Source organism: Cryptomeria japonica, chromosome 6 (genome assembly GCF_030272615.1).
Source record: "Cryptomeria japonica chromosome 6, Sugi_1.0, whole genome shotgun sequence".
In the NCBI taxonomy this organism is placed as follows: Eukaryota; Viridiplantae; Streptophyta; class Pinopsida; order Cupressales; family Cupressaceae; genus Cryptomeria; species Cryptomeria japonica.
The window spans coordinates 171,162,764-171,174,849 of NC_081410.1; the positions used below are offsets into that span (position 1 = coordinate 171,162,764).

Below are 12,086 nucleotides of genomic sequence, written 5' to 3' on the forward strand. Positions count from 1 at the left end.
CATCAAATAATCTTCCTCCTTTATTGCCAATCCTTTTACCACAAGAAAATAACCCGTCTCCCTCCACTAGTATAATTTTCCCTACATCTCAAGTGAAAAGACCTATCCATATTGACAATCAAGAAAAAATAGCTATAAGAATCTTTCGGAGACTCAAATATGATAAAAACGTTACATCTCCTTTTGTGAGATATATCAATAATTATAAAAACAAAGATAGTAATGTGTATTATATATTTTATCATAGTTATTCTCATTCTATTGGTAATTGTAAATATTTTAAAGCAATTGTTCAAGATTTATGTGATAGAGCTCTTATCCATATCACACTAGATCTCATGCTTTTTCTTGATCCAAATTTGAAGGTGGTGCACTAGCACTCCCTTTACCCTATTATGTTGCTCCTCATAATGTGATCTTATTAGCTCACCTTAATGGGGGCTCTTTGTCATTTGTGGTGGTACAAATTCACATGCAATCATGCTTGGATAGCAACATAATAGTCTTTCTTCCTTGTCGCCATGCTTGGGGGGCAATAATAAATAGTATTTTCCTTTTCCTTCCAAACATTCCCTTTTCCTTTGATGAGTTGTATTTTTCATAACTTGAGGTTCTTTTTTACATAGAGTGGTCCTCCATGTGAGTGCATATATGTCCCTTGGTTGAACTTGTTCTTTGTTTGAGAGAGTATTTTTTCTTATGAAAAATATCTCTTTAGTGAGCATGCACAATATTTTACTAAGAAACCACTTTTTTCTATAACTTTCAAAAGATGTTATCTTTATTAAAGATCTCCTCTGCTTTTGTAGGTAGATATATTTATGTAAATATCTCTTCCTCTATGCATCTCTAAAAGTGATCCCTTTACACTTGTTGCAAGATATCTCTATTACAACTATATTTTCCTTGCTCATAAGAGTTATGCATCTTTAGCTTGGATTTAGGTACATTGTTACCAAAAGTATATCTCCTTGGCGATGAAGGTGTGTATCCTTGTTTCTATCTTCTGCTTAAGACATTGACATAGGGCTATATTGAAATCTTAAGGGTGGGTATACATCATGACCTCCTTCTAGCATATGTTCAATTCAAGTTGTGGATCTCCTTGCATGATGCCTTGCTTGGTTATCCTTTTACAATTCAAGTTTGTGGATTTCCTTACGAACAATGTGCTTTGTTTGGTTATCCTTATTATGTGTCTTATACAACTTATTGCATGCTCAAAATTAGACCAAATTCATAGATGATATGCTTAACTTCTAAAACTAGACAACATTTTGGTGGGATGATTTGAATAGCATAACACAACTTTCTAGACCTTTCAACCCTCCTTGTGTTGCATTTTTAGGATGAGTGGAGCTAGCATATCTCAACTTGTTACTTTGACTCTTCCTTCCTACATGGATCACACAACATACCACAACTTGTTGTCCCGTGAGAATCTATTTTTTTCGTGGATCACCTAGCATAACACAACTTGCTAGCCCATTGGATCCACATTCCCTCTTGCTTTTTCCTCTCATGGACCACCTTGCATAACACAACTTGTTATCTCGTGGAATCCATCTTTCCCCTTTTCTCTGTCTTATGAACCCATAAGCATAACATACGTTGCTAATTGTTGGATCATGGTTCATCACTTGATGCATGCTCTTTCTCTACCCATGTGACCGCTTGTGCTCTTGTGCATTCTAAGAATGATATTAGCTGTTGAGACATTTTGACTATCGAGGTCTCTTCAAGTACTTGACTTGAAGGAATTGTTTTTAGTATTGGTCCCTTTGTGTCTTTTTGCATGTCTTTTGCTTTGACTTTGTTTTTCTTTTTGTCTTGTCCTAATCTTAGGGGCTTGCTTCCTATAATTTAGTGATTGCATACCTCTTTGTGATCTTGCTCCTACTTGTTCATCTTTATCTCTCTTTCTACTACTTTATTGTGAGTATGTGTATAGGTTCATACTCCTACTAAAGTGGGGGCTATATGTAGCATCTTAAATTGTAACCCTACACAATTTACACCCTCTTTTGTGACCCTATTTTAATGTGTCCTATCTTAGCTCCTTATCAGGTCCATTTCTGGCATTTTTCGCCTCAAATATGATGTCATCTATCCACACATAGAACTGAACTATGGCTTGGGTTGTGCACTCTGGTTTCTCACTTGTCTACCTTGTTTTTGGTGGACCATGGAATCTTGGGAATCCCAGTCCTAGCATCATGGCCCTTGGGCATCCTAGTCCCAAGATCATGGCGCCTAGGGTGTCCTAGTCCTCTTTAAATAGGAACTAATTTAAATATGTAGGTGCACTTTTATGCTTCAGTGGTTTTAGTCCTCGGTGTCACAATTTGATTGTTGGAGGTTGGCCTAATTGGTAAATTACCTTGGGAACCATATATAAGAGCATTATTCCTATTCATTTTCATCTAAGACATGTATTACATCCGCCCATCATTCGTGCATCAACATAACACATCTTCAAGTATTCAAGGCAACATTTCATCCCACCATATTCCACAAGCATCATGGAGTAGCACATCTACATTAATTTTCATGGAAGCATGTGTGTTTGATGAGGTTATCCACGCTCATGTTATTTCAAGTAATGTTATTGCATTAACACTTGTGATCACATATAAAGAGAATTGAATCATCATCCATCATCAATCGCAGCAAATCTGAGGTATATCATTCAACATTTCTATTTTGAATTTCTATTCAATTTAAGGGTTAATTCCAAACATGAGGTTTGACCTAGGAAAACCTCTATCAACAACACCATTTCCTTTCTTTCTGTGTGTAGGCGACAAATCCAGGAGCCATAGACGAAGTTTCTGGCAAAGAAGATGATGACGATCAGTTTTGACTTTTGTAGAAGCAAATGATATGGTTAAATATCGAGGTTGCATCTATACAAACAAGTTTTCATCAAGAAGAGTGTTGCAAAGAAACTCAATCGCAAATTTTATGAGCCATATGATTTCAAGGAAAGCAAGAGAATTAGCATATATGCTAGAATTTTTTGAGGGTACTAGGATTCATAATGTCTTCAATGTTTCATGCCTGAAAAGCGGCACTTAGTTTTCACATTGTTCCTACAATTGATTGCCTCCTTTAGATGATGAAGGGAAACTAATTTTCATTCCTTAAGTTATAATTGATACCAAAGTGGAGAATTTAAGGAGGGAAAGTATTACTAAATATTTGATATGGTAAAAGAACTTACCTATTGAGGATGGTACATGGGAAAGTCTAAATTTTTTTAGAGCATCCAAATTTGTGTTGCTTGAAGACAAGAAATTTTATGGGGAGGGTGAATCTCTCATGTCCCCTTTCAAATTAATTCATTTTTAGCACTTAAAAGCTTAATGGAAACATTTATTGAGCTAAGGGAAATAAGAAGATTTATATTTATTTATGTCCTCGATTGAATTTAATATTTTTAAGACATTGAAATTTTTAAAATTAAATATTTGACTAACTCCAAATGAGGCGATGGATTTTTTGAATGGTTCATATTATGGTTGAGTGTCAACTAGTCTATCAAGAACCACAAGTGGTAGAGTGGGCTTGTTTTGAGGCATGTAGCAAGAGTCACACCAAGTACTAGCTACCTCCCACAAAGTAATGGACAATAAAAGGTAGTGAATAATTGGATTGAAGGATACTTGAGAGATTATGTTTTAAATCAGTAATATGCACAAATTAAGTAACTACATTTGGAAGAGTACTACTACAACACTTCAAACTGTGTCTATTGGTATGTCACCCTTAAAGGCTTTATATGGATATGATGCAATTACTTTTAAATTGATTTGTTATGGTTAGATAATAGAGTACTCACAACAAGTGACTTTATCAAACATGGTCAAGATATATTGAGGTCCCCTAAAGATCATTTGCAACAAGGACAAAATCAACAAAAAGATTATGCAAATAAGAAGCATACAAAGAGATCTTTTGAGGTGGGTGATATGGTATTCTTGAGGTTGCATCCAAACAGGCATTTTTTCATCAAGAAGAGTGGTGCAAAAAAACTCAACCACAAATTTTATGAGCCAAATAGGATTTCAAGGAAAGTAGGAGAAGTAGTATATGTTAAGACTTATGAAGAGTAATAAGATTCATAATGTCTTAAATGTTTCATGCTTGAAAAGGGCACTTGGTTTGCACATTGTTCCTACAATTGAATTGCCTCCTTTATATGATGAAGGGAAACATTTTGATTCCTAAAGCTACAATTGATACCAAAGTGAAGAATATAAGGAGGGATAATATTAGTTAATATTTGAAAAGCTAAAAGAACTTGCCTATTAAGGATGCTACATAGGAAGGTCTAAATTTTTTAGAGCACCCAAATTTGTACTACTTGAAGACGAGAAATTTTAGGAGGGAGGACTTGTCATGTCCCTTTTCAAATTAATTCATGTATAGCATTTAGTATCTCAATGGCAACATTTATTGAGCTACAAGAATAACAAGATTTATATTTATCTATGTCCTTGATGGATTTTAATGCTTTTGAGACATTTAATTTTTTTAAATTAAATTTTTGACTAACTCCAAATGAGGTATTAGATTTTTTGAGTGGTTCATATCATGGTTGAGTGTCAATTAGTTAATCAAGAATGTCAAGTAGTAGGGTGGGCTTGTTTTAAGGCATGTAGTAATGGGTGACATTTAAAATATAAATTTAATTTATTATTCACCCAAGATGAGTGTTGGTTTTCAGAAAGAAATGTTTGGTTATATGAAGACATGTTTGGTTCTCATTTTGGTATCCATTCATCTCTACAAAAATTACATTGTATGCGCTTCAACTTCTACATTTCCTTCGTGGACGAAAACATAATGAAGGTTGGAGAGTATGGACAAAAACCTATGGGTTTCCTAGAGGAAATTTCCCTTAGGAATTGCATTGGAGCATAAGAATTTACATATAGTCTCAAATTTGTGTGTCGTATGTGTTGCAAGATGTAGGTGAATTTCATTGCAAGTTTTGTTGTTGTTTTGGGTATGGTGTGTTATGGAGTTTTTGCTTTTGTATTTACCATTTGTTGTTTTTCATTTTGTGGTTTTAGACCATGTCCAGGAGTAGAGTTTAGGAAGTGGATTTCTAGAAATTGTCTATGATATTGCTTTATGATAATACAAGAAACCTAATTATTTTGTGTGAAGTTTGTGCAAACTGGGTGCTTATTGATGGCAAGAAAATTGATAAATTTGTGAATGTTTCAAAAAATAATTTTAAAAGAGATTTTATGCTTTTGAAATACATTATTTTTCCTCATAAATATTGTGCACATTCATAGCTTAAAGAAATAAAAAATATTTTAATTTGGTGGTTAATGCATATGATTAAATTATCTATATAAATACAAAATGACATTTTCCATCCAACATAGATTTTAAAATCTTCTTTCTAATATTATAGCTAACAAATTGCTTTAAATTAAATTGCATTTCTCATTGTTTTCATAGGCTTCAAACTTTTCCATGACTCAAACCTTAAAGTTTATGCATTCTTGTTCAAAGTGGACTCGAAGTCATTCTCATAATGTTCTCTTATATGTTTTTCCTTATAATTTTTTATGTTTTTCTTACAATCTGGTAAACTAATTTGATTATTTATTAACAATAATGTATAAATTTCAAATTTCTTATCATCCATAAAAAAATCTGATTTTTTTAATAAATTCTACAACTAGCTAAAACATTTAAAATTTATTTGACATATATCTAACAAACCTCATTTTAGTTGGCATTAATTTTTCATAATTTATTATGTTAAGTATATGAACTTTTGGTTTAAACCGTGTATACTTTTTTGGCTCATTGTTTGGGATCACATTCAATTGTACATCACACTAAGAGGAAAATAAACATACACAGTTAAACCGAGAAGCTCATATACACTCAAACTCTACTTTCTCATCTCAAAATACCTTTGAAGTTTCCAAAGCTTTCCCATCTTAGTCAAACAAAAACTGCCCAAAATATCCATTTAGATTACATAAAGATTTGAAATAGTTTTGGATAAGTTTGGAAAAATGCACAGATAATATCAAGAAAATTGAATGAGAAAAACATTTTATAATGGATAAAAATAAGAATCACAACAAAAATATTTCATACTAATCTGCCCACTAAACTTTAACAAAATTAACAAAATTTCGAAAACTCGTTTTCCTCTAATACAAATCTATATAAAAAAACTTACAATTTTGTCTAACTACACTTCTCAAACAGAACATAAGACGGAGAAGGCCACACAAGAAAAAACAGAGTGATCTAAAAAAAATACCTCGGAATATAAGGTAAAAATGGAGGCGAAGGAAGGTCCAATGCGATCTTTCATGGGGGAATTCGTCCGCTCATGTCATCGTCAGCCGCATCGATCGCCGAAGGGTCGTTGCCAGACAAAATCTGCAACAAAAAATAATTCATTCCGAGGACAAAACCCTAATCCTATTCGCGCACAAGTTCAAATCCTACATCGTAAAGATCGCAGAGAACCAGAAACATAGGGCGGCAAAACGAACCCTTATGCGCAATCCACCTGTTTAATAACCGATCTCAACTTCTGGAAAAAATTGCTCCAAGTTGCAGTGCCAAAGCGCCCTCAATTAGCTCCTCCAGCAACCCGAGTTCGAATCCATGGGCCTCCTCTGCACGCAGAAGACTCCAGCTTCGCCCCGGGGAAAAGAGGGCAAAAAGGGGGCAGTAGACTGGGTATACGTCTCGTTCTGCGCGAAAATGTCAGAATCAGGGTTATATAACCCCGGGATGTCAACCTGGATCGAAGCATACAACACAGCGGAAAGAACCTGGCAGCGCGTGGTGGAAATTCCAGGCCTGGAAGAAGATCAGATCCTCAAGGGTTTCGGCATGGTGTCCATCGGCAAAGCTCTGTTCGTCGCCGGCGGTCGCGTCTGCCGGAAAAATCTTTGCGATACCATGCCGTCTCCTCCGTCGGAAATCGACATCCGAGTCAGCAACGAGCTTTACAAGCTGGACTGCGTGACGAACACGTGGACCCGTTGCGCGGACCTCAATACTGCCAGGGTGGACTTCGCCTGCAGCGTCTACGACGGGAAAATCTACGTGGCGGGTGGCCGGAGCCAGACGACCTGCGCCAAGGGGGTTTCCAGCGCTGAGGTGTACGATCCTGAGCTCGACACGTGGACTCTTCTGCCGAGCATGAGCACGGGAAGGTACAAATCCGTTGGAGTGACCTGGGAGGGGAAGATTTATATAGTCGGAGGGTTTGCCGGGCCGGAAGATTCAGAGCAAATGATTTTGCCCTATACCAATTATCGGAGCTCTGTTGAGGTTTTCGATCCGGCGGAAGGGCGGTGGAGCTTGATCCCTGGCATGTGGCAGCTGGATGTTCCGCCGAATCAAATTGTGACTGTAAATGAACGGCTTTACAGTTCCGGCGACTGCCTTACCATGTGGAAAGGGCATATTGAGGCTTATGACAGCAAGCTCAATATGTGGAAGATTGTGGAGGGATCTCACCTGAGGACTATGCAGAACCCTGCAGTTCTTGGAAATTTAAGTCCAGATAATGGCAGGGGTGAGCAGCTTTATGTGACAATGGCGGCCGTGGGGAGCAGGCTCTTCTTTCTGGGAGGGCATCGCCTTCCTGACGACTATACCCGCTGTAAGTCCACCATTTATGTGTTTGACACGTCTCCTTATGCGGAGGAAGATCAGCTGTGGGAGAATTTTGAGCCTGTGGAGGAGAATCTCTGTAAGGAGATCTGCAGCCACTGCTGTGTTGTGAGGATGTGAGGCCAGGTGTTTGTTTAGTTTTTTTATTTTTCCTGTTTCTGTTTCTGTAAATTTTGTGTGTTTTTTTTGGTTTGATACTCAAATGACTGGTGTTCTGAACTGTGTCTGTGTACTCCCATGTGTTCTAGAATGAATCATGGCAGATGCTCAAATAACTGGTGTTATTGACTGTGTGTGTGCACTCCCAAGCATTCTAGAATGAGTGATGGCAGATGCTCAAAAAACTGGTGTTCTCGACTGTGTCTGTGCACTCCCTAGCATTCTAGAATGAATCATGGCAGATGCTCAAATAACTGGTGTTCTTGACTGTGTCTGTGCACTCCCAAGCATTCTAGAATGAATCCTGGTTATTTGAGCCCCTCTTCAGGATTACAGCCCTCTTCGTATGTCCATAATGTTTACCTAGTATAGACAAATAAAAAGCACCTTACTTTTGGTGTTAGTGTAATTAATAAATCTGAGATTGAGTAGAGTTGATACTAATAAATGTAAATGAGAGGGTTACGAGGAGTTTAGTTTGGTTTGACAATTCAATGTAATCTCATATATATAGAGAGTTTGATAATTGTGATTTGAATTTAGTATTGAATCATCAATGTATATTTTACAAAGACTTGTTCAGGTCTTATTATCATGTTATGCATATTAATTTTTTAATATATTTATTTGTGTTTAATTTTTTTTGTTTAAATTAAATGATGTTAAAGAATATTTTGTGGGGTGTATTTAAAAGAATGATTTAGAACTTTCTTGTTAACGGATCAGTACTTTTTGTTGGTTTATGCAAAGAAATGCTAAGTATGCAAGTGGCTAAGATGTTACGATGTTGTATATGTTGATATAATGTTTATGCAAGTTCTTTGATTCTTTGATATGACTTTTTAATATGAGATTATGATATTGTTTTCCATGATTGTTCTTAAAGACAATATCATGTCAATCAAATTGAGATGTTTTGGTGTACAAGCCAATGGATTACAAGCAAAATTTGAAGTGTCAACCTCTAGATTAGAATTTAACTTAGCTTTCTAGTAAAGAGGACCTAAGGATCTTAGGAGCTTCAACACAATGGTTTCAAAAGCAATAAATGTGCATATGACAAATTGAAGATAAAAAATCAACTGTAAAGGATAGACATGAAAGCTATGGGCTCATCAAAATATAGGGAATAAAGTAATCCTATCCAAAGGGATTTTTTAAACAAGTCGAGATTATAATAACAAAGATTTGAACAAACCAAGACAAAATTAAGTGAAACAATCCAGAAGAGATTGAATGCTTATCTCATTTATAGAAAGGTTAACTTTGACCAAAAAAAATGTTTGTAATAAAGATTGCGAAAATTGTATTGGACATATGATCAAAAGCCTAAGATAAATATGACTTAGTGATTTATGCGGTTTGGACAAATCCATTTCCATGTTCTATTCCTTGGACACTATACCTCCACATAGATATGCCCCTATTTGTGTGGATTATACCTCTCTTTGTATGCCCCTCTCTACACATATTGGTCCCTTGATTATATTCTTTGCAACATGATTATGTCAATGATGGAAAACCTTCATAAAACCCACATATGCTTGTAATTATGTCTAAAGCGCCTTTAGGGGAATTTTTATATAAAGGGAAATGCATTGACTTACATGATGGCTCAAATAGATCATAATATTGATCTACCAAGATCGAAAAGAGAAAGTAGAAAGTATTAGATTCTTAGAAGATTGTGACTAATTTGAGACTACTTGTGATGTAAGTGCTAAGTGTAGATTGTGTTTATCTTAATTATGCATGTCCAATTTATCATGAAAGCAACCTACTATGGCCTCCTTGAAAATAATTCTTAGACACAACTCGATATGGATTCAACACACAAGCTAGTGAATAACAATTATAAATTCAGATTGTCAACTTTATAAATAATAACTTTGAATTTCAAACTAGAGGACTACACTGTAATGTCCCGCCAAGAAACCCTAAAGGAAACAACTACAAACACTCGAAAAGAGTGCAAAATGTTTTTTTTCTTACATAATAAGAACACATAAGCGTAAAAGACAAACCTTACAATAGAAGTTGCACATGCGGAGGACTTAACACAAACTCCTAAAGGGTTTCCCAACGTGAATTACTTAATTACTAATCTTTCCTTAAGGTCAAATAATCCATTCAAGATATACATTTAACCAATAAGAACTTAATTATACAATTCAATGATTGTTTCTACTTTGAACGAGATAACAATTACATTACTATACTTCATTCATATTCACACATTCAATTACATTACAATAATGATTTAATTAAAGATAGAATTCCTATCATCTAACTTACATCATAGCACATTTCTTTTACATTTCAAGGATAACTTAGTATTACAATTGCACTTATACATCAAGTCACATATAAATTGCATAATGATTACATCAATTACAACTGCCATGAAGGCATACATATAACATATGATGCAACAAACCACATAAGGGTCCAAGAGATACAAATATGATCCAAGAAAACAAAGAGGATCCAACTGGTACAATGGTATGAAATGAATCCAAGAGAAACATCTAGAGCACCTATGAAGCTAATCCATCACAAGAAGGCACAAACAAAGTACCCAATGGAAAGTGGCACTACCACCCGACCATGTAGCCCAAAAAGGAACCACCCCTCCATGCTAGGAGATAGTACTAAGGCCCTCAAACAAGCCACAACAAAGCATCACATGGTCTCACATGTACATCAGGTACTCACACAAGACATAAGCATACAAACATGACTCTCACAAGAGTGCTCCAAGTAAAGTCAACATATGACTACACACTAGTGAACATAAGGGAAGAGTGTCATCGCATAGCCGATATGGGTTATCTTGACAGGCCTCCATAGGCCCCGACCCCCATCTTGGGTTATCCTGGTAGCCTCTCACGAATCCCTGACCCCCATCCATGACTCGTGTAGACCCAACAAACCTTTCGTGAAGACAAGGTAGTTGCTTTGCCATTCTAGGTCTTCCACTGCATCATGAGTCTATACTAGCACTCAACCATGAGCGGGGCATAATTAATCTTGATTAGTGTTTAAAACCCAAACCCAGTTAATTAATTTAGTTATCACTTATTTAAAACAACTTTCGATGGGTTTTCCTGCTAACCTCTTTGGGCGCGACCCCCACTCGAAAGCTAGTCTTCTTTATGACACTACACAACCTCCAAAGAACCCCAAGGCAAAACACAAAAGTCAACTAACACATGGAGTTCAAAAATAACACTAAAGAATAGTTTGGTTTAACAAACCTTCTACCAAGGTTAAACCACTGGAGGTGTGAAACGATCAACAGGTCTATCCACAAGACGAGACCAAAACCACAATAAGGAAATTACAACCATACTTAACACTTAACCACTTAATTGCACAATCAACTTGCATTCAAAAATATACCAACATAGACACAAAAATATTCTTTCAAATCAACACCATAATTCACCAAACAACATACTTACTCAACAGGAAAACACTTGCACTCTAAACACATCCACGTTAAGGAATCATAACGATTACTCAAAATATAATTAAAAACTAACATTCTCTAATTGCAGCTATTTCAATAACCGACTCTTTCACTTAAGAAAATCCACAATAGAGAATAACACATAAAAATGGACTACGTAAACATACAACAAAATGAACTTGCTCAAAACTTGATTTAAAACTATACGCCCTTAAAAAGAATCGTAACAACTCGTATACTAATTAAGCCACCATTTTAACAAATATAACTCTTTTCCAATTAAAGTCAATTCGGCTATAAACAAAATCCCATTTGCATTCAAAATTTATAATAATGAAAATAACAATTTAATACATTAGAGAACAAAAATCATTATTTAAATATAAAAAAATCTTTCCAATTACAAATCATATCGACTAAACATTATTGAGGGTTACTCATATAGCCTTTGTTTTCACAAAAATCATTTACAATTATATTTAATCAAATTTAACATTTTCTTCGTATTGCAAATTCAAAATACATAGTATAAATACAGAGAGAGAGAGAGAGAGAGAGAGAGAGAGAGAGAGAGAGAGAGATAAGCAAATCACACATTAACCACTGCCGAGTTTAATATTTTAACAGCCAACAAAAAAAAATGAACAGTGAACTGTATTAGCCAACAGCATGAGTTTGGGAAGGGTTACCCCCCATTCCACCGCATGGTGGAAGGGGTTTCCATGCCCCCCACCACGACTGTGGTGAGGGAGCACCACAACGTGGTGTCTCTCCCCACCAC

At 35.7% G+C, this 12,086-nt stretch overlaps 1 protein-coding gene across 1 annotated transcript; it reads left to right on the top strand.

Moving 5' to 3' along the window:
* The first annotated feature begins 6,191 nt into the window (after positions 1-6,191).
* LOC131071795 (uncharacterized) lies at positions 6,192-8,383 on the top strand. Its single transcript, XM_058007753.2, has 2 exons — positions 6,192-7,800; positions 7,923-8,383. The coding sequence occupies exon 1, from the start codon at positions 6,655-6,657 to the stop codon at positions 7,792-7,794; it is 1,140 nt and encodes a 379-aa protein (XP_057863736.2). The 5' UTR covers positions 6,192-6,654; the 3' UTR covers positions 7,795-7,800; positions 7,923-8,383.
* The last annotated feature ends 3,703 nt before the right edge of the window (positions 8,384-12,086 follow it).

Excerpts from the sequence above, each read along its gene's own strand:
- LOC131071795 (XM_058007753.2), top strand. The coding sequence starts at position 6,655 with ATGGGCCTCCTCTGCACGCAGAAGACTCCAGCTTCGCCCCGGGGAAAA.